General features: G+C 39.8%; 1 protein-coding gene across 4 annotated transcripts in view; it reads right to left on the reverse strand.

The window, feature by feature from the left end:
- LOC113483084 (dynamin-3-like) overlaps positions 1–24427 on the reverse strand; it is a 196710-nt gene that overhangs the window by 10360 nt on the left and 161923 nt on the right. For all 4 annotated transcript variants that reach the window (XM_026854334.1, XM_026854335.1, XM_026854333.1 and 1 more), the window contains 3 exons: positions 14521–14685; positions 9879–10105; positions 9017–9253 (listed from right to left, as the gene is read on the reverse strand). In XM_026854334.1, coding sequence (XP_026710135.1) covers positions 9017–9253; positions 9879–10105; positions 14521–14685 — 629 coding nt within the window. The remainder of the gene's footprint in view (positions 1–9016; positions 9254–9878; positions 10106–14520; positions 14686–24427) is intronic.

The following is a 24427-nucleotide window of genomic DNA, read 5'->3' on the forward strand; positions in this document are numbered from 1 at the left end:
AAGTCCACAAAATATGCTTTTAGTAAAGCATGGCTGTAATTACCATGGGGAGGCCCCACTTGAAGAAGATGGCTTCTCTTCTCAGAGCACAGTTAACATACATTCTAAATAAAAGGCTTTCATTTCCACTTATATTTTACATTCTTGTTTGCTTGTGACCACCAGAGAACACTTGCAGAAGGCGTGCACATAACTAGATTTTACAATACATCCTATAGATCTGAAATTGTAAACAAAAATACATTATTCCCTCCCTTCTCCATAATCTTGGCTTCCCTAGAAAGCAGCCCTCTTGGGGTACCCTGATATGTGACCTTGTCATTGCAGAATTTAATGAGAAAATATTCAGACAAAATCTCTAAGTGGCCTTAAATCTGACTGCAGGCAAATTTTATTTTAGGTGACAATGCAAATCTGGATGTGAGGCATACACATAAATAAAAGAATAAAAGAGTGACTGACTTCAGGTGAGGAATAAATATCACTTCTCATTTGGGTGATTATTTAGAGAGACTAAGTAATTTGCTTTTCTTGGAACAGTTCTAATACCCTGACTGATTTTCTTTTTATATGGTTTTCTCTGTTGCAGTAAGATTCTGAGAGACCCACACAACTTACCCTCTACTTTTCCCAGTTCTAATATCAACCTATCTAACTTTTATATGGTACCTCTTGACCTATGTCAGCCTCTAGATTTGGAAGAAAATCCAAACCAGAAGTGAATCTACTGTAGCCATCACGGTTGAAGAACAGAGGCAAGACATGGTTTGTAGGCCTGATTAGTTAAGTCTACAGTCTATGCATGCTTTTTCTGGCCTACAGCAGATGCAGCATGGCTACTGCAGAGTCTTCTGAATATCAGCTCAGAAGAAAGGATCTTGATTGGAAGTGGGAAAACCAAGAGGAGGAAAAGACTTGATCATATTGATATAGGTTGTAAGAAAGTAGGAAAAGCAGAAAACGGGTGATGGCATTAAGAGGACTAAAGCAGGAATCACAGAAAAAAATCAGGAAGAGATGATTATGGAAGAAATGAGAAACAGCACTCAGTGCTGATGCAAGGAAAAAGTAGTTGGGGAATGCCTGTATGAGATGGTCCCTAACCCCAACATAATGGGGTCCAAGAGAGTGAAAATATCTCAGATTTGTTTCTGTACTGAAAAATGTCAGTTTGTCAAACGTGAAATGTCTCTAGTAAGCATGCCCACAAGATTACTGTCAGTGGGCAGGTCAGGAACAGAAGCACTGAGGAGCACAGCACAGTGTTTGAGGATGTCTACCAGCTCTCCAGCTGGACACGTATGTATCAGGCTCTTCAAATGTACAGAGGGCATGCTGCAATTATACTGCCAGATACTTGTACAGCTACGCATACAGCTGAACCTCATGATTTCAAATGACCCAGCTGCACAATACCCTGTCAGTGGAAGAATTTTGGTGAATTGTAAGCAAGTTAAAGTTATTAGATTATGCTGTTTTATCTGGTACCTATTTAAGTGAAAGAAACAAAAAAGAAAGAGTGAATGGGAAGAATGTGTCCTTCCACTAGCCACTACTACACTGCAGTGATTACACATCTCCATTAATTCAAATGCTAACACTGTTGCAAAGCATTAGGGTTACTGAAGTTCCACTGTGCGTGATCTGACTTAATACAGATACTCCCTTCAGAGGCAGAGAGGTCCAAAATATGATGCTCTACTAGATTAATTTATTATTTGCAACTCAAGCTACATTTTCTATATGACCATCTTAAATTAACATCTATCACACACACACACAAATATGTTTGTATGTTTATGTGTGTGTTGCATTTTCGAATTAGTCATTCCAGGGAATTAACGTGTCATATGGAAAACTCAGCTTGAATAAACAAAAAAATTAATTCAATGGAGCAACCAAGAAAGACTATTATTCTTAACAAACTGTGTGTTGTTTGCCCTTCAGCAGGCAACATGTCAAGTAAGCAAGCATGCAACACACTAGTAGACAACTATCCCAACCTTTCAGAAACCTTAGGTCAGGATGGTCAAGAGGATCAAAACTCCCATAGAAGAAGAGACAGTTAGGAGTGCTGGGTGAATGAATGCTGCTCTACCTTCCTCTGTCCACAGAACATGACAACAGAAGGGCCACAAAATCAGCAGGAGGAATATCTATTCTTTGTATAGTAACTCGAATCTTGTGTACTGGTCTGTGTTTGGCTGTACTGTTCAGCATCAGTGCGAATCATGTACCCTGTTCTTTGAACACCACATCTACTTCTGCCTGCTCTGTTCTTCCTTCCAACTCATCTTTGACCTTCCTCTGCGGTTACCTTGGTGCAAGAAAGGGAGCAAACATCCTGGTTGTCACCTCCAGCTGGAGTTGCACCTCTTCTTGTCCATGATGACAACTAACGTGATTATCAGTGTCACGGTTCCTAATGTGTGCCCTCATTCACTAATGATCCAATACAGCTTGCAGGGGACAGGAGAGTTTCAAGGAGAGCCTTTCAAGATGCCTGCAGGTTCAGGAAGTTCAAATCATCACTGCTTTCTCTCTATTTACTGTCGCATGTTTTCTTTTGTAGCATAAGAAAGGCTAGAAATACACTCAAATTCTGCCCACTCTTTTAGAAAAGGCAAGAAATTTCCTGCTAAACACTCTTGCTCTAACTCTGCATAGCCTTCAGGGCAACTGTTATTAAACTACTCTGCTATGAGATTAAATAATTACTGGGAACAAAACACATCTTCAGGTTCCTGTGTTTCCTATTGTTTGACTCTACTTTCCTTTTTCAAGTTGAGAGATTCTAAAAATAAAAACCACTTCCTTCTACTAACAGTATCTTGAGAGAGAAAAGGCTAGGGAAGGAAAAAAAAAAAAAAAAAAAGCAGCTTTTGCTGAAAATACCTAAAGGAATAAATTACTTATTCAGTTCACCAGCTGGCACTCCCAAAGCAGGCTTCTACTGTGTTTGAAGACTGCACTCACATTGTCATCTTTATTTCAGAATCACTTCTTTCAACTCTTTTTTAGGTTCCTTCTTTTTCTGTCTTCCTTTATCTTTCATCACTTTTACTCACCCTTCCCCATCACATGGGACTGGTCTATACTAAAAGCAGTGCAGAGCCATTTCCCAGCCTGATCTTTTGCTAAACTTTGAAAGTAACTTGCAACAGTCCCAATCAAATCTATCTCTCCCAGTTCACTATGTTTTAAAAATAATTTTTTGTTGAATAAGGCAGGAGCTGGTAGGTCAGGAGCAATACTAAAGAGGATCAAAACTACCTGAGACACAATAAATAAGATCAAATCTAAATTCCACATAGAACAAGTGACTCTTAGATACATTTGTTCAATTGTCATAGTGTATTGCCCATCAGAAAATTCCTAGACAATTGAAGATGGCAGACCACTGAGCTTGCCTCTGGTTGGATGAAAGGAGATGCTGATGAGAATTAGACTCAGTGGCAGCAGGTATCGTACCTAGGCTGCAATGTCTGACATCCTACCTATGAATGTTGTTTTACTTGATCTTCAGGACAGTTGCCTAGAGGAGAGGTATATGAAGGAAGGCAGTGAACAAAATCCTATTGCTAGTCTAGAAGAAAGCCATCCTGTTACCGGCAGCAATCAGTAAAGCCAAATCAGTGGCCAGAAGTGGAGACCCTCCTTTATCCCTCATGGTTACTACAGTTCAGGCAGCTGAAGAATCAGTTCTGTGCAAATGCCATTCCAAATTTCTTGTAAGATCAGTATTGCAGAACTACAATAAAACCTCAAGAATAGTTGTTTTGTGATACTTTACATGTTTTTAAAACCTGCTGTGACCTGCTTTCTGGCCAATCCCTCCAATATTTACCCTCATTCAGAATGCTACTTCCTTCATTGCTTCTGTTAGGACTGAAGTTGCAAGATTACCCCAGGTAAGATGATCAATATTCCTCAACTGTTTTTGCACGTGGTAGTATAGCTACCTTAAGTAGTGTTTCTAATGGTTGTCTCAACCACTGACACCAGGCTGCTGTTAAGAAAGATTGCCAGATATTGCATTTTATGGTTTGAAAACTGTCTGTAAAACTTTAAAAGACGAGAGAAATGCTAGGAGCAGGAGGCAGATTTACAAAGGTGCCAGGGAAGGAATAAGTTGGAAAAAAAACAAGACAAGACAGTAAGAAAGAAAGGAGGGAATATGTGGAGAAGGGAAACAAATGTACTGGGCAGGAAACCAAGTGAAGGGAGAAGGTGAAAGAGGAAGCAAACAGGATGGTCAAGAAAGGGACAGCAAGGGAAGGGCAGAAAAAAGGGAAAACAAAATAGCGATAAAGGAGCCAGTGGAGGAAGTGAAAGAGCTCCTTTCTAGAAGATAAGGAAAAATAAATGGACTCTCTTGCTTGAAGCAGCCAGCAGCAAAAAGAGCATATTACTGGGTGTGCATTTCAACAAAATGTAAATTAGACTGGTAACAAATTACACAGGGGTGTCTTCCCCCACGGCAGAAATCACAGAAAGAATAACTGATATTCTCATGAGTCTTGTGATTTTTGCAGTCCTTGGACAGGCAGAGTTGGAAACATACTGACTACGGAAGAGCAATATCCACTCCCGTGATGGACGCTGGCTTTGCATCATCCAACTGTATATATATATGCAGACCTAAATTAGTTATTCTTTGGCTTCCTTTCCCCCCTTAATCAGGATTCTGAGATCCCTCCAAATAACACTCTTGTGTCTTTGCTTGCATGAAACACTCCTAATTGCTGATTATACTTTTTGAATATAGCCTTCACTGAAGATCAACTCAGAGAGGACAAATGGATGCTACTATTGGACGGAGCTGTGCTCCTCCACCCGGGTGTTGGAATTGAGATCACTGAACTCATCATGCAAGTGTTTTGAGGTGGGCACTTAGTCATCCTGGAGTTTGAAGCAATGGCTACTTGATTGTTATTTCTATTCCATTAAAAATATAGTAAGAGGTCAAACTTTCAGAAAAGAGAAGACTCCCAGGCTAAGGCAGGAGAACTATTGTGGCCTTATAAGCCTATGCACTATGACAGATTTTAATCAGAAGCTCATGTGCAGTTTTTGCAAGGGATCCCCTCAACATTCAATGCACAGGATTAGACATTACATTAAAACGTTCCAAAGAACTCTAATCTGTAAAAATCCATTACAGAAAACTTACTTAATGGTTGATATTTGACACTCAAAGAGTTGAGTACAGAGCCTGTGGACCAGGAAGCGCCAGGCAGTGATGCCTTCTGCAGTGCTTCTGGCTTTGGAATTTTCTAACTCTAATTACTGTCAAGTATAAGTACTTTTTTGTGTTGGGTTGGCAGAAATACATAATGATGGCTTACAACATAGATTAGTTACAAACATAACAGGTCATGTAATTAGCCTCAGTGGCATAATAAAATGTAGCTGCATAGCAGCCATCACCTCTTCCATGCTGGCTGGCTGTGGGTTGAAGCAAATTGTACAGAGACAGATGGAAGAGGTGGTAGGGAAAGTATGGGACTGTTCATGAAGAGTATAACATGAACTCTCTCCCTGCTGCTTGTCTCACGTGTAAAGACCACCCTCAACCCCCAGGGACTGAGCACCAGCGTGCCCAAGGGTGACACAGATGTACTCGAGCGCATTTAAGTTCTTGCCTGCTTAAGCAGCTGTGTCCAGCCCTTCAAGACCCATTTAACCTGGCCCCAGGGTCCACATCGCACAGGGGCACATATGTTGTAATGGCAAAGTGAGTAACGATCTCCAGTACTTCACTGGGAAAGCCTTCATGAATCCACAGTAGCACCGCAGACCAGGACACAGAGAGAAAAGGGGAGCACCCTCCCATCCTCACTAACTCCATGTGCTCTGCTGCCAGGAGAAAACCATTTCCAATCCAATTGTTTTCCTTGTGGCAAAGCTGAGATTCCCATTCAGGACATTTAAAAGCCATAAATCAAAGCATCCACAGTAGAACTAAAATTGGTCAAGATTGGGCTTTCCAAACAGGCAGGCACACACACATTATGGTAAGCTAAAGTGGTTTCTAATGCCTGCTTAAAGCCATCTTACCAATGCAAGTACACAGCTGCATTTTCTTTTAAAATACTACTATAGCCTTTTAAGAGAGAGGGGGAATAATCTAAATTCTGGCAGTGGGGAATATTTCACAAATCATATATGCTTTGGCATCAAGCCCTTAAAGCCAGGGGCCTTTACTCACAGGCTTTGCTGGGAGAGATCCACCCACCTCAAGTGGGATTAATTAAACGAGGCATGTATCATGCAAATAGTTTCTGTTTCCTTACAGAAATATTCAGAGCACATAACCCAAAACAGCTTTAGAATCAGAGCAAAGCAAGGAAGAAAATTATTTCCTGCCCCCCTAACCCTTTTCCTTTCCCTGTACAGTAAGTAAGGAACAGTGAGAAAATGCTGAGAGCTCACCATTTCTGTACAGTTCCTTTTATTAAATGCTAATAAAGTTGAGGAGAAAAATGATTTTTTTAAAGGCAAGGCTTCTACCTCACTATAAGGTGCCAATTCTCCAAAGCAAATGTGTGCTCAGCTGCTCATTGGAAAAGGATGGTCCAAGTTTTACCCCTGAAACAGTCTTTTTATGTTATGGCAGAACAGGAGAAACTAGAAAGGTTATTTTTCTGCAGTATCAGGATTTTCAGCTCCATTTGACAGTGGCGGAGGCTGCAACAAAAATCTCCTTTGGAAAGCTAGAAGGACTTTAAAAAGTACAACTTTCTTCTCAGGAAGCTAACTATTTCCCTAGATAGGAGGGATCCTGACACTTCAAGGAATCATTGCAGAAAATGGTGGTAGAGCAGTCAGAACAGAGCCCCAGTTCAAAAATAAGTCACAGAGAAAGCTCAAATTTCCACAAGAACTCTTCCTCAAAACTATTTTATTTTTTTTCCCCTTTTAATATCTCAGACCCATTTTCTGAGTCAATTTCCTATGATCCTGCAAAGGCTGTTATTAAAACCAGACCAAGCGTAGCAGAAATTCCAGGGCTCAAAAGAAACGTTTAATAGGCCCAGGAGCCGGCCACACTGTCCCCCTCAGGTGATTTCCCCTGCAGCCCCTTCCCTGGGATTTCCTCTCTCAGAGTTTAGTCAGCAGGAGAAACCTGAAGTTTCAACACAATGGCAAACCCTTCCTTCATTCTTAAGCAGCTGAGTTTGGTTTTTTTTTTTTATGTCTGAGGCTTTCATAGCTCTATAAAAGACATCTAGGATCCAGTCCAGAAGATGCATATTGCAGATATTTTTTCCACAAAAATGTCAGGCAGTTGTACATTCAATTATATATCCAGCTACAGCATTTTAAAAACACTGACCTCCTTTATCAGCCACTGCTTTGCATGCCACCAGTGGCAGTCATGAATTGAGTTGTTCGCAGGCTGTTTACCCGAGTGTCTTTAGCGCACTAGAAAATTCCTTTCTGGTCTCCATCCCACCTATCACTTTAGCATCAAAAAGATTATCATCAGACATGCTTTTGGCAAGCCACCTCAGGAAAGCAATGTTCATGCAAAATCACAGCCAGGCAGGACAAAGGAGACATGCTCATTTGCAAGGCGAGGTGAGAGATGCCAGGGAGCTATGGTTCTCTCCAGTAGTACAACTGACAAAACGCAGGACCTCATTGCTGTATCTAGAATGTAATTTATCCTCTGACAGCACAGGTTAAACACTGGGGCCAGTGCCCTTCAGCTCAGTTCCTGGCTCTCCCTGCGAGGGGATGCTGATTGGACTTCTTCCCTTTCAGTGCAAAGTTTAGTACCCAGACAGGCAATTCTAGGTTTCTCCCCAGTGGTCCTACTGCAAGCTATGGGACATCCACTAAGATGAAAGAGTGTATTTCAGGGTTGGGCATTGATGTAACGATGTCATTTCACAGCAAATACATAAAAAATACTTAATTCCTTTGATATACCTCATTTATTTATTCTTCATATTATAAAGGTAATTATGTTAGAAACAACCTCAAATTTAAGCTACTGGCAACTACAATAGATCTCACCTATTTAAAAGAAATTTTTTTTCCAAAGCTTCTCTTCTCAATTACCATTCCTAAAATTGAAAATGTGCACATTTTCTTTTTGTTTCTATTTAAATGGCATTTTTTTGTTAACTGTGACTAATTTTAATGTAACAATTTATTAAAAATGGAGAAACCTCTTTTTCCAATGTTGCCTAATCTGCCCATGCCTGTCATAATTTAGGAAGTTACTGAAGCCCTTGGAATCAGAAACTTTCATATATACATATATGAGTGATTAGGTGTATTATGTCATTGTGAAAATAAATACTAAGGACATTTTATTCATATAACATATAAAAAAGCAGTTAATGCCACACAAAATTATAAAATATGCAAAGTTGCTTTAAAAAGTACTGATAAATGCAAAGCCCTGGGAAGGAAAGGAAACAATGTGGTCACGAAAATCATGTTCATTAACTAATTGTTTTGTATCATATGATCTACACTGTTAGACAACTATGAATTGTTTTCAGGTGGCTGTAAATTACTTGCCTTGTGAAATAAAAATCAGACTCCTATCAGTTTGTTCCACTGCTTCTGCAAGGATTGTTCTTGCTCTCTCCCAGAAAAGCCATTACTTCCTCAGGTGAGGACTCCAAATGGTAGAAGTGAGAAGTTGCATCCCTGCCCCTCTTCTATTGGAGGGGTAGATGACCTCTCTCTCTGTGAACCCCTATGTGTGTACAACACAACCAGAACAGGGGTTCTAAGTGTAAGAAAATACAGTGTCTTCAAACTGACTGGAATTTTTCTCTTCATGAAAACACTTCCTATCTTTTCAAAAAGTCGTATTTGTGCTAATAACTGGCCCCTCAAAACGCCTTTGAGTCTCCGCAAGGAATGCCCAATTTTGCTTTGTTACGAAACTTACTCAACAATAGTGCTGAACCTTCCGACACAGTGCAGAATCTGTCTGTTATGCTAGAGGGAGAGAACCATGCCCCAACACCAGGAAGAATAGACATCTTACCTTGGGACGCTGGGAGGAGCCCGAGTTGGCCGAGAGGGAACCTGGGGAGGTCCTCCAAGGGCTTCACCACCACTTGGAAACGGAGGCAGTGGTCCTGGGCGGAATGGGACCGGAGGAGCCCCCGACTGAGGGCCTGGAGATGGGATTGCAGGAGCAGGTCCTCGGCCAGATAAAGGTCTGGTTGGGGGATTGTTTAATGTAGGCCTCCTCTGAGTTGAGGGGCTTGGAGGAGGTGATCTAGTTAAATATCAGAGATTTAAAAAGTTCAGTAAGGTTGGGCATGAGAGGGGTTTTTTAAAATTATTGCATTTTATTTTTTTAAACAGAAATTAAAACCTTTTTTATGCCTATGACAATTGGGTTTTTTTGGCATTTTCTTTTGCTGTCAGTGTCAGAGTATCACCTATATTTAAGTCTCACACCCTTCCCACAGATTTACCATAGTCAGAAATAAACATACACACAAAGAGGTAAGTGTAACGGATTTTAATATTATGGTTCTAATAACGTTCTGTTAAGTGGATTTTCTAGGACATGGAGCCTGAGATGCTAAATTATTATAACAGCTTGCTATAAGAGGCCTTGTGAATGCACAATTGAGGTGACAGAAGCAGCTGCTATCTGAAGCATCAAGCTATAAATCCACTGGATGGTATTCTACAAGGCAAATATCCCAATCTGGTGTTCACATATATACCCTTAGAATATGTATATGTGGAATGTTGTTTTGATTTCCCCCACAAATGTCATTGGACACCTGGAGGAGTATCTGCCCAAAAAGACAGGCAGGGTGGGAGCTACTGACACTAATAGTGTCTGCCTGTCCTGTATTTCATTGCCATACAGATTTGAGGATCGTTACCTGCGGGCCTGCTGAAGCCAGGAGTCATCTACAGGAGGGGGTGCAGGGGTTGAGACAGTGCTAGTGCTAATATCACCAATGATTGCTAGGGCTTCCTTTAGTGCTTGGTACATGCGGAGCATTTCATCTCGCCTCTGTGCCTGTTCAGCCGACTCCTCCATTAGAGTGTTTTGGTCCTCAGAAGAATACAAGTGAGCCAGGAGCTCTGCGTTGATAAATTCTTTTACCTATTTCATCAGACAAAAAACACCAAACAAACAAACAAGAAGCCACCAAACAAATAAACAACCCCCCCCCATCCTACTGAAAATATAACACTGAATAAATACGGTGCGAGATCCATGGAACCAGGAGACAGACATATCTCAATTTAATTGCTTTCTCCTGCTACCTTACATCAATTCTACTGGTCATGCAGTTTTCATTAGGTCAGATCAAGAACTAAAAAATGCCAAACTCAGATTGAGCTGATGTTGCAGCAGCATGAGGTGTAGCTGTGGCCCAAGGAAAGGCTGGCATGTGCAACTGGCTAGAGCAGCTGGAAAAGGGTGGACTGGATCTTTTAGCAGCTGCCTGCATGTAGATGGGCTTAATACAATTACAAAGCCACATTCTGAGACAACGATTCACATGTGACGATAAGATGGTCTTGTGCAGTCACTCCACAATGCTCTGTGGCCTTTTTTTGGTCTGTCTTTGAAACACTGGACACTGATCTACATCTCTAAGGTGACACCTAAGTTTACAGTTCATTTCAAACAGGCTTCCCAACCACTCCCAGGAGTGAACTGGCATTTTGGTCCAATTCTAAATGGCTAAGAGTTAAATGGCAGTCATTAGCAATACCATATAGATATTAAATTTGCCCAGGAATGGGAATTTTCAGGCTTTATAACATCTCTGTCAATTATTTTCTTAGCAACAATTTACCCTACTGTAGATGGTATCCTTGATCTCCAAAGTTTAGTCCGATTCTAAATATCCCAGCCACGTGCATTCAAACTGAAGGGAGAAGTCTCCGAGTAATCTAATTTACTACATTGATTTCCTGCTATGCCTGTCCTGGTTATGGAAACCTGGGCCGCATTAAGAGAGATAAAAAGCTAGAGGTACTCTGATTAAATAAGACTGTGGTAAATAGACCAACAGCTGACTAACCCTTGCATTTGAGACTTCTGTTGCTGTTCTGATTTATTTGTCACCTGGTTTTTTACTCTATAAAGCTTTTGCGAGTTGGAGATACCAACGATAGATAATACGTTCCCAAAATTCTGATTACGTAAACTTGAGCTCTGTTTGCACATGGGTTTGTGCTAGTTCAGCAACACTGACTTAAATCCTGACAGACTAAGGCAATGTTTCTGTTCAGACAAGGTCAGTAAGAGCAGTCAAATTGCAGGGGTATGAGACCCCTTATGGTCACCTGGCAATGAAAAGACCAGGACAGACCCTACAGGGAAACAAAACCATATTGCCTGGGTTTGGCTGTCATTTCCCATTCACATACAACGGGAGATGCACAAATTCTTAGCAAAGCCTGCAAAAACTTTCCATGACTCTCATGCTGTTTTCCAGTAGATGGTACTGATCAAGAGCCAGAGTACACTACTTTCCTCATGATTGCCAAAAACTCCACATTAAAAACAGATATCATAGTTAAACAGCATCACATTCTACTCGATGAAATGAGCATTTTAATGGCATCACTTCAAAAAAAGAAGTCATCGTCATCCTAAAATTAGATTAAGGCCAGAGCTGATTGTAAAGGCATTGTTAAACCACAGATATCTGTTTGAAAAAAATCAGCCTGTGACAATTATCATGAGAGATCTCTGTCTGCCACTAGCAGGAGACTCAAGCAACTCTCTGAACTCTTCTGGAAGAGGAAGACTGCTGCATTAAGGATGGTTCTTGGATCAACCTCCAGCCTTCTGCAATCACATTGCACTGTACTAGACAGAGGAAGATCTTCCACAATAGCCACTTTCTCCATCTTGGAAAAGGAAGGGAAAGCAACACACCTTTGCTTCTTTCTAGAAAACAGAAAGACTCTCAGGAATGGTTTAAAACATTTTCCTTCACAGACATCAGACCTGCAGTCAAATCTGAACCATAGCAAGCATCCAAAATGCCAATGCCACAAAGCCTGCCCTGTCAGTCTGCAGTGGGGTAAGATGGGCTTGCAGCTTCATTCATCAGTGGGCAGACTACAACATCCATCACTCAGATGCAAACACAATCCATTCCTTAAGGTTAAGTTTGGTAGTAACAAGTACTTCGGAGTTTTTCTACTTACCTGAGATTAGTAACAGCACTGTTTATGGAGTATACACTGTCTACTGTAAGAACACCCCTCCTGTATAATCTGCGATACCTAGGCACCACGAAATACAAATTCTGAAATGTGTGTTTTGTTTGTGCATGTTTGAATTGCTAACTGTAACTCAATGCAGTTCTGTGTGGTAAATTTATTTTCTTTTAAGGTAATCAACATCCACCCTAAGGGAAGAGTAAGGGATGCATTTGGAATACAACAATCTAGACTTAGGCCTCCAAATATGCTTAGGGACAGCATCTAATTATTTTCTGTATACTGAGTTTGAATCTGATACTTCCCTTGAATTCTAAGGGCTCATTTACAGGCCCACAAAGTGGAAAGGAAGTTCTAGGAGAACTTGGGAGGTTACAGTTGTCATGGAAACAAACTCCTTGGGATCTATTTGTTTCCAGAGTTTTGGAGGCAACATGATGGGGCAGCAGAAATTATGGAATATGCTCATTAAGGGGGAGAGAGGGTGTTTTCACTTAACTCCTGGTGGATAGGTTAGACTTCTGAAGACTCCAAGGAACACACACACACACACACACACACACACACCCCCGTTAACAGGACCCACCTTCCATCACAGCTTCACTGTTTTTCAGGTCTTTGTACAACCTTTTGGTGTGGCCCAGCAGTCTTAACTCAAGCATTTATTTATTTTTAATAGCACTGATTTTTTAAAATCAGTATTTTAGCTATTGTTTTTAAGATGATATTTTACTGCCTATGCTGTACAGAAACACGTGTGCTAATGTTTTTAGTCTCGCTCTTCACAGTCCTTTAAAACGTTTTGATTCTTCGCCACAAATTTAAATTCTAGGATTGAGGTGGAGATCTTGCCTCACTAGCAAGCCCAAAACACAGCTATGGACTACGAAGTCAACTGAAAGGTAGACAACGTTCAAAGTAGGTTATTTCTGTGTGCCATGGTCAGCCAGCATGGCAGACTTTACCCATGTAACAGCTGATGAGATCATAAGTATAAAATCTTATAGTATTCTACTTCTAAGTAAAGCATACACTTCAGAGACCCTTAAACTATTCCATATGAGGAGGTGAGTGGCAGAAAATGGAACGTAAACTTTCAAAAGGAACTGCTCACCGATCTCTGCAGTTTATGAAATGAGAGCTAAAACCCAGCCCTTTCAAAAGGCACTGAAGTTGCGCTAAGTCGAAGGAGGAAGTTGCTAGCTGTCATCTGGAAAGAGCAGAGGGAACATGCTCACCCTGTAAATTCGAGAGCATGGCTGGTTTCAGCGGGGGGGGGGAAGGGCATTTTCTCTTATAGAAATACAGCCATTAGAGCATTATTTGGAGCCTGACTCCCCTAAACCTAAAGAAGTTAATGGAATATCTTTCATCTCGTTCAAAAATTGTGATTGTATTATATGTACCAGGAAATCCCGCTGAAATTTCCTGTCCGACCACCTAACACTTAAGTGCAACACAAATTCCACAGGGCTAATGAAATCCATCAGACTAAGGCTAGAGGTGACAGAGTCAAAAGTAAATGCTGCTTTCTAACCAGATTTGCCTTATAGCATATTATATTTGTATAAACTGATTGGTTTGATGACCTAACAGAAAAGGTGCTACCCATAACTAACAGGAGCAGTGCACTCCATTATTAATTTATATGGCAACAGTGACACCAATATTCAGCTTAGTTTTCAACAAGGTCCATTCAGAACTCTGCCAGGACGTGAAGGCTGAGATCCTAGTGCAATGGAAAAACAATGATATTTCAAAGCCATTTCTTTAACCAAATAATCTTCAGGTCCTCAGACAGATACATACAATAAATCAACCAACCACATCTGCTTATCTAAACAACAATGTCCAAGGCTTCTAGATTGATTCCTTGAAAATGGTAACCTGAAAGTATAAATAAACCCAAATAAAATAAGAACTGCTTTAAGAAACCAAAATCAAATAAGTACAGCTCTGCTCTGATCCTCTCACAGACCGCCTAGATGGAGCTCCCAACTCCCTTTGCCTGTTTTATCAAAAGAAAGAAAAAAAAAAATCCTTGATTTAACTTTCAATAATAACTTATTTTCTGATTAAGATGAAAGTTAATTAAATCTTGAGCATTTTGGAGTAAACACTCAAGGCAGTGTGCCAGCCTTTCAGAAGGCTGCAAAACTTCCTGCTACTACAGAAGACTAAAATATTTTGTCTAAGAGTGTCCCATTTAGAGGAGTGTGTTCTTCTCTTCAGTACCTGCTGTTGTTGCTACTGTATTCAAGAGGCATGTTTGTATGAGCGCGAGCGATTTGACAGACGTTAAAATAATTTAGAACCCTGGCTGTTACTTACATTATTAATCATAAGATGCATGATTGTTTTTGGTATCAAATCTCGGATACATTTGTTGATTATAGACATATAAGAGTCCACAAGATTTCGAATTGTCTCCACTTGTCTCTCCAGCTGGGGGTCCATTGAAAAATTGTCTGCTTGCCCATTCTCATCATTTTCAGTCTGCACATAAAAAAAAAAAAAAAAGTCTTTCAGACTGCAGTAAACTAGAAATATATTGGGGGGAAAAAAACAGGACTTATACTGTAGTAACTGCAACATAACTCATACAATGTCTGGAGGCTAAAATATGAACTACTGACCTGTATAACATTAGTATTTAATGTCATGAAATCTGGACTTTTAGAGGTTAATGCAATATGAGATGCAAGAACTTTTTCACAAAGTACATTATATATTTCCACACAAATTTGTAAGTTTGTATTAAAGAAAGTTTTCAGACAAAGACGTAGTGGTAAATGAAACCCCAATAAATTATCTCAGATCACTTACTGCAATACTTATTATCAAATCTTTTACCATTCAGATTCAGTCAGCTTGACCCATGCAAGAAAGCAGCACCTTAATTTTACCCTCCTATGGGTAAAAAACATCCTTGTTATTTAACGCTGACTTAGTTGTGACAAATTCTGCACTTCAGCCTCAAATTTGTTATATGTGAATAGCACCTATGTAAGCAAAGGATTTATGAAGGATAACACCAAGAGCATCATCGGTTCCAGTGCCCAAGGCTCAGCATAACATAGGCTGGATTATATATTAGAGGTCTCTTTTTCATTGGATAGAAAAAAACCCTTCTTTGTATGTAAACAGCTGACCTAATTAAAGAAAATACCAGGAACTTTAACTGGAAGCTAAAAGGTATTTACTTTCCTTTGGTCTGGCCTGTATAAGAAAACCTAAAAAAAGAAAAGTAGTCTTTTGGCGAAAATCAAACTGCTTTCTGAGGCTCAAAGATGCCAAAAGAATGGAATTTCAACTTGAAAAGTACAAAGAAAAATGTTCTTTCCCCAAATTCTGACATATAATACTTCTCCCTGAAAGTTACCACCAAAGCCATATTAGCATGGACTATAAATTCTAAACCTGTTCTGTTGGTACCTAGAAGCATAACATACAGAAACAGAAAAGTACTTGCAAAAAGTGAATAACCCAATAACACAAACTAGTTACATACCAGCCAGGTTCCTGTCAGCACAACTCCATTTGCAATATAGCATCTAGCTAAAATCTGCACATCACTAGGCTTTACAGATTCCTGGAACAGTGAAAATCAGTAGCTAACCCATTAGCGAAAGAGCATTAGACATGAAAACATGTCCCCAAAGGGGCTTCTCCCTGCATGAAATCCATTCTTGCTGGGCCAAAATGAGATCCAAGTTTCATCTCCTAACGCAGGGTCTGCTTCTTGCTCATCCCGCACTGGCAGGTAGATCACTTTGTATCTACTCCTTGTAAACTATGGTCAGTCCAGTCGAAATGAAATGGTGATGGTTGTGTGTTAAGTTACAGTTTTGTTAAGAAATAAGATCCCATATACCATTTAGAAACAAAACAAAATGTTTGTAAAAAGTTTCAGAAGTTCAGATTGCTTTTAATTACAGATGAATTAATGGAAAACCAGCTAATCTATGGACTTAAAAAATAATTAGCTACCTAAAAATGTTGGGACTGTGCAGGACACTGAAAGAGCCCTTCATGAAAATAGTGTTTTCAATTCTGTAACACCAGTAGACACACTACCCTATAAACCTTAATAATTCTGTTAATAAACTGCATGTGCCAAAAAGTCACAGCATACAGATTATTTTCCTTAGCCTCTATGTCTGAAAAGAAACTAACTGTAATTTTACCTGTAAAATACCAAATAAATGGAAAATCATACATCTATCATATATCCACAGATTTTAGCCAAGTAACTGCAGACCAAAACTGCCTCCTGCCAAGCTCCTCTGCATTTGAATTAATACTATTCTCTTTCTTTTCTTCTTTGCTGTCTATATAAAGTGCAGTTTGTCAGTGTATTTTTTTTCTTTTCTTTTTTTTCTTCACTGTTTAAATTACAGATTGCAATAAGATTCTTAGCTGGCTAAGCAGCAAAGTGACAGATGTTTATCATTATCCTCATCAAGAGTATGTAAAGTAAAAGTAGTAATTTGTCTCTGATCTTTTAGGCAAAGGGTGATAGTCTGCAAACATTTAACCTTTTATATACAGGCTCATAGGTGATATTTACAGAAAGTGGATAATACTTCAGGAGCCTGTCTCTTGTTTGAAACTATAATAGAGCTGACTTCATACTGTTGCTTTATTTTCTCTGAAATCAAAAAAGATCAATCTTTCATGAGTTTACAGTAATTTATGACAAAAGCTTCTGGCCATAGCATTCTTAATGATTTGATGTTTCAACTGAAGACTTTTCATATCAGAAACCATCTTGTTTGTATCGCATCATGCACATGGAAATCTGCTTCTAACAGATTTCTATGCTGTACAGTAGACCTACGAGCATTATCAGGCTTTCTTTTGTAAGCCGTCTCTGTGTTGTGCTAAGAGCAACATCTGAGAGTGAAGCTGCCTGGTAAAGACAGAAGTGATGGAGACACCCCTATTCCATCTCCATGTCATGCTTTGAAAATGGCTGGTTTTCTCACCGAGCATCCTGGTGACTCTAGATTCAGTGCAAGCCACCCCTCAGTCCAGGTCCCTGCCACTCTGTGTTCTAGAAAGGCTCTTGCAAGTCTGCTGCAATGAATAAACCCAAACCAGAATATGTAAGAAAACCCTTTGATGGCTGTTGAACAGAAAGTGCATGCTGAACAGAAAAGGAGAATGAAAAAGGTGGAAACAGGTTTCTGCACCTCCTTCCCCAACGGCCAAGGCAGCTACAGTGCTCTTTCAGTGCTCCTCATCCTCAAGCCAGAACTTGCTAGTTCCAATAGCAAGTGTTAAGCGACAGAATATGAATCTGGTCTAAGTTCTCGTTGAGTCTTGCTTAATAGTGCCATTAATTGTTGAGAGGAATGGAATATCATTACTTCAAACACCCACAACTGCAATTATTGTAGAAACTTTTGTAAGCCTCCAATAAGAAACTGTGGAAGAATCTAGAGTGCTAAAAACTAGGTAAAGAAAATTAGATTAACCTTGGAAAACTCAAATTCAGAATATCTGATGAAAATACACCAAAGCTACAGAGAAGCGATAGGTGAAGAAAACATGTATGAAGGGAAGGAAGGTAACATGAAAGCTAGGGTAGTGCTTCCATTTATATACACATATTGCCACAGAGATAAAGGTCCTTCCATTCTACCTTCTCTGCGTTTTAGAAGAACGAAAATAATATCTATTCCTTATGCTCTACAGCTGGTCTCACCCATCTTTCATAAGCTGCTTTGTGATCCTTGCATGGAAAGGTGCTAGTGAAACACAAAGCATGCATCATTGCCACTGTTCTACTTCTGTATTCAGACAGCCTCTGTACTAAGAATGTAGTAAGGATTAAAGTGTCATACAGGAGAAGACTAAAAATGCATGTGAAATCCAAACCACTTAAGTTTGTGGGAATTTTACTGCTGGCTGCAGTGGGAATAGAATTTCTACTAGAAAAGTTATAGGTCTTCTGAAGGCTGCAGACTCTCTGCTGTACGAGGAATGATTTAGCATGGTACAAAGGGATGTCAGCATAAGGAAATGTGTGCAATAAAAAAAAAAGCAAAGATAGTATCTAGGAATATCAGGATAATTTTCCTGACTGTGGGAATTATAAGCATGTTGATGAATGTCCCAAGAAAAATTTAGGAAAAGTGATTCCTTTTGAAAGTCACAGCAAAATGGGGTAAAATACTGAAAAGAGTCCTGAGCTGGCCACACAGAGAGTGCAATACTTCTAATTTCCATGATTTCATTACATTCAGGGCAGCTGCCAGCATATTTAAGAATGTCTTGTATAACATTCCTGATGTCAGTTCCAAGAAGGAGCATTTGTCTAGCGTTTTCATTAGATCAATGTATCAACCAATTTTCTTTAATCAAAGACATTCTGTTAAAAATGACTGAGAGGAAGCAGACTGGAAGGTGACTGACAAGCAGGTAAAAGTCAAAGCAGCAGCAAAGCAATGCTCTGTATGCTAAGAAATAAGTCCATGGCTGCAATGAGAAACCGGTAATTTAAAATCTGCTTTCGTGTCTTTCATTTACAGATGCAAGTTCGTAACAACCACCACCACCTGAAAATTAGTTATTCCCTCAAGACTGTATTTATATTTTAATTTCACAGCTGCTGAATATATAATCTAATTTATAAATTCCTGTCCAAGTAGTTTTTCTTTAACGCACCAATACTCGGATGTTGCAGTTGTCCTAAACCCCCCCGGCTTTTTCCTAAATCTTTACAACTGATTCTTGATATTCTCTTTTCATTGCAGTTTGATGCTGTATATATAATTTAGTTAACATACTCTCAGCTGTACATAGCGTGCCTTTTGCCAGAGGACTGCTGAAACCACGTGATGGCTTCACACAGTGAGGTTTTCTTACTGGAAGGAACCACAAGTAAATGACAATACATTACTTTTGTGCATTTACAACAAAGCAAGCAGCAAAAAAAGAGCATTTCCCGGGTAGCTTGGAAGCTGTCCTGTTCCCTCAGAGGGTGATTTTGCCACTCTCTTCCATGCTTTCAGCATCTCCTGACTTTGTACTGCTGTCGTCTTTACTGAGCCACCCACGGGCTGCCCCTTTCAGCTGCTCTGCTTTCAGTAGCAGCCTTGAACAGCTCTAAGCAGAGGCTCTGATCTGGCTTTCCCTTGCACACACGTTCTCTCTCACTTCATACCCACGCAGAAGAAAGATATAGCCTAGCTCTATTTGATTTAAAATTATTTAACTCTCTGGATTAGTTTAAACAATTGCCTATTTAGATTCTTCTTTGTGGTTACAGACATTGTATAGTACAGGCTATTAGCTAAAACCTTCTGCTGAATCCACATGCTGCTCCCCAGATATTTACATAGCTTCTATGATTGCAAACATTCAAAACCTACGTCAGGCTCTCTCCCTGCCCTCTTCAATCAAGAAGCTGATTTGGACCAACGAGACAGAAATGAATGATGTATTACCAGCACTCTGACACATTTGGAGTTACTTTTGTCTTATAGTTCTTAACAGGTTGACAACTAATCATGTCAAATCAATCCAATCTCCTTTTAGAGCAGGGATTCAGATCTTATGGGTAAGGTACTAACATTAGATGCCACATATTTCAGACTTCAGTAAAGCTTGTTGACACAATCTCAAGTGACTTTTTCATTAACGGAAGTGTGCTCTCCCTGCCGTTACTAGTTGGATGCTCATTTCCATACAAAAGCTGTCAATGGCTCACTGTCAAACTGAAAAACTCTTATCAAGGGAACTTTCATATGGGCTGTATTTATTATTAATGCCCTAATTCTCAGGATGGTGGATTTTAGCCTGTGCTTACTACATTCACAGATGAGAAGAAACTGGAAGGGGATGTGAATATGCTAGATGACAGAACCAGAGTTCACAATGATCTGGAGAAACAGTTTAAAAATCTAGATTAAATTCATTATGAATAGAAAACATTTGACTTGGGCAGGAATAAATCAGTTATAAACATAGAGCATGAGAATGGCCACTTAAGGAGCAGTTCAGCAGAAAAGGAACTGTGTCTACAGTGCAATATAAACAGAGTATTAGTCAACAGTGCATTGCTATCATGAAATCAGTACAAGAATTGTGCATCCAAATCTGGTTATCACACTACCAGAAATTTATAGCATATTTTGAGAGTTCAGAAGAGACCACCTCTGGAAGGAAAGAGATGAGTGTCTTTGCAGACAGGAAAAGATGTCAAACAAATATTTGGAAAGTGTTACATGGTAAGAACAGTGAAGCACAGAAATAGATGGACTAAGAGAGTTGCAGAATCTCCTCCAAAGATTAGACAAACAACCCTCATAAATGGACTAGGTACAGAGATCCTGGCTTGAGGCAGGGTAAAAACTAGACAACTTCTTGCAGCCCTTTTATCCAGTGGCTGATACTGGGTGTAAAGCAGCATGAAATTATGAGCCCACAACACTACAACAGGAAAAGTGTTTCTGAAAACACAAAAAACCACCCCAATATTTTCTACTTTTCTTTTTATTCTATGCAAAAATCAAGTTAAAAAAACCCAACAAACCAACACTGCCATGGATAGCCATCTCCCCTCAAAGAATCTGTACTCCAATTTCACCATTTGCTGCCATGTACATCTCTCACACAAAGGACTTTTACATAACCCTCCCTGTGCTGCAAGTTTTGATTCGGGGCCAACAGCTGCTTCATGCCTTTCAGAACAGACTGCTGGACAAGCAAAAGCAGAAAGAGGCTGGCATAAGGAAAACAGTACCTTTGTTTATAAAACAAATACTACTTTGGAATTTGCAAACTTTTCAGTCAAAGAATTTCCTTGTCATAACAACACATGAAGTGCCCCATATTTATAAGAGAACATTAGAAAAAGAGATCTAGGATGTGAGATGCTATTGGCATGATATTTGCCATTATTTCAGTGTAGAAGGAGGTCAATGGATACTGGGAAGTCTCAAATAGTGGTGAGTTACCCTGGAATTCAAGTCATGATGACAGCGACTTGAAGTGTGACGATTAGCCCAGATGATGTTCTGGCTGAAATTGATGGTGCACTTGTTAGCAAATGCATGAAACCATTCCCAGAGACAACAGTCTGATCCAGCAGTGGACATTAATTGTGAAAGGAACAGGATAATTTCTGTGAAAAGAGGCAGTCAATGAGTGGAGGCATCAACCGGACATCTGAAGATTAAAGGATTAAAACTACTGGTTGTGGTATTCAGTTCCCCTAAGAAGGAAAACAACTAGAAGTCTTGGAGCTTCTACCAAGGATGATGAAAATAGAAAGCTGGAGAATTGGTCACCCATGATGCTGATCAGGGAAGTATTAGGAGTAATCACAAATACTGAAATAACACCTTGCCTTTCATCTTGCTACTTACTTCCTTATCAAAACCATTCTTAGAAGAAATGTTGGCAGAACTGATCACTATTGAGGACTTTTACTTAGCAGTAACCATGCAAGAAAGGGTCACTAACAAAATTTTCCTTATTCCAGCAACAGTGCACAAGACTTGGCTGGAGGACTCCTTTGAGGACAAGGAATTGTCTTACTTTAGGAGATTAAAATGGGGCACGTGCATGTTCAGTGTGTGGACAGTGGGTTAGCGAAGGCAAATCTTGGAAAAACACACTGTCCAAGATGACACATTTAAAACCTGGCTTATGACTTCATGTGTTTATCTGTATAATACAGGAGCTGTATGTTCTTCACAAAATGTGATCATTTTAGAAGCAGGCACCCACAATAAGAATAAAAATCACAATACTGTTTTTCCTAGATCCTGTACTGAGCTCCTAATTCCATGTTCCCCCTTCATTTCTTCCAGCTGAGATGGTAACGCTTCAGTATTTACCAACGTGGTTTAAATAAATTTGAATACAGGAGGAGAAGGGCAGTGTGCATGTCTGTGTGTATGCTGGGAGGGACGGACTTGGTGGAGGCCTTGTATTGGGGGAGCTCTGTACAGCGTCCAGTGCAGGGGCTCTATAAATTACAGCCTTGTCTTCTATTTTTAGTTGATCTAAAGCAATGTGTCACCTATAACTGCACTCTTTTCTGTAATTAATGATGTCTAGGAAAATATTCTGAAATTCTCCTCTGATAAGCACCTAGACAAACTTGATGTTTTCTCTCTGAGACACAAAAGAGGACGTTAAACTGTTTTCACCCCCACATCCCTCAAGCCATGAGAAGTACCAGATCCATCTCTGCTGGGCCAGACTAAGCCCTGGTTCACCACAAACTCAGTGCAGTACCGACAAATGATCTCCATAGTAAATGATGCAAATAAGAAATGTCAGCATGTTCCAAAATTCCTCACTTAATCTTATTGCCAGTTGTATAGTCTGGATAATCAGTAAATAAATCCCTCTAACTTTGCTCAAATCCTCAGGGGCTGAATACACAGAGAGCACTTTCTAATTCATTCTCATTAACCTTCCCAGCTCTAAACAAAGTAATTTCCTACTTTTCTTAGTGTCTGATTTTTCCACTGGCCTCTGCAACACCTGATTTAGCAGCAATGATTTCTCATTTGTGATTTCTGTTTTGAACTGGCATTGTTCTTTCTCCTCACACATATGCTTGCTGGAACAGCACGAATCAGCAAGATTTAAAACCTCCCATTCTCAAGTTTGAAGCCCCTAAAGGGAAATTGCAGTTGTGATGCCAAGGAACACAGTCGTACGTTATTTGACTTTTCCTCAGCCAGGCTGACAGCAGAGGGGGAGGGAGGGAGGAAGGAAAGGGGAAGGGAGAGGAAGATGGTATTTTAATAGCACCCACACTGACTTCACACAGTTGGATCACTGTGCTCCAGAGCAGCACCATTTCCTTTCCCCTTTGCCTCACATTCAGTCAATACAGCTAAGCCAGGCTCTACAGAAAGGATTCTCAATCTTTTTCTCCCAGCATGGACCACTTCTTAGTACAGAAATCAGTCTTGTGGACACCTCCCCTAGCAGGCAAGCTGGCTAGCCCACCCTTTACCCTGATTTTTGACAGATCATTACAAAGTCAAGCCTTGCACAGACCACCCCACCCACATCCCAGATGTGACTAAATGAGCCAGCACTCCTGCCAGGACAAGATGGATTATGTCCCCATCTCTTACCCCAATTCTCATAGTCTCTATAGCACTCCCAGTAATTGATTATCTGAAAAATAAAGATAATAACAGGAATGTACTTAACTTAATTTAGCAAGTGGACATGTAAGAACCACCAGCATCTTATGTAGATAGATCTACGTTTCCCAGATGTTAGTCATACGACAAACATATCATGGCCAGAGTTCTTGTCAAAGCATTTCATTTGATAATTCAAAACCTAAGATTCAAAGCTCTCATACACATTAACAAGTTTTCCATAAGCCCTCCGTCGGGTAGAGTGACATTGGTCTACAAATTCTGACAGGAATTCTTACCCCAATAGATCACCACCATCCATACTCTCCATTTAAGAACTGCTCTAACTTTGCAAGCAAAAGTTTGAGCCTCAACGCTCCTATAGCGGAAAAGCCTCAAAACAGATTAGAAGATGAATTTGAAAACACCAAGTGCTTTACTGATCTCTAAACAAAACAAAATCATCCATCCAGGAGAATTTTGAATTCATGCCACAGGAACTGAAATTGAAAATTAACGGATAACATTATTTTCAGGGAAAAATGAGTTGTGAGCAACTATGCTGCACATAATCCTGGACCAAATGAAATTAGATACTGCTTTAGGACATTTTGTATAAATATGCCCAAGCCATTCTAAATATTCTATAAAAACAGTAGAAAAATCAAAGATTATTTTTCCCCCTCCTTAAAATAAAAGCAAATTGTATTTAAGAGACAGTGAGATTCTGCTAAGTTAATACACATGTCTGTAAGCAAACATAAACATTTCATATTATAAAACCACATGCATATTGGCACAAACCAAAACGAACCTATAAAGTTTAAAGCTTCAGTCACTCTGACCTCCTCTCTATATAGGGAAGTTAAAGGATATCAGTGATTAGCACTCTACCCCAAAGTCCAAGCAAACACAATTCAATCTTCCTTTGCAGTTAAGATCACCTGGCTTTATCGTTGCCACAAACAACCTTAACTTCACACTTCAGTTAGATATTTTTGCAAATTAATTTTTTGAATGATCTATGGCATTTTTAGTTCAAAGGACTGATTTTTTTTTTTTTTTTTCCCCCTCCCTTCTGTTACTGGTCAGCCACAAAAGTCAAGACTCATTTG

The sequence above is a fragment of the Athene cunicularia genome (genome assembly GCF_003259725.1).
Source record: "Athene cunicularia isolate RWA chromosome 8 unlocalized genomic scaffold, athCun1 chr8_part1, whole genome shotgun sequence".
NCBI lineage: Eukaryota > Metazoa > Chordata > Aves > Strigiformes > Strigidae > Athene > Athene cunicularia.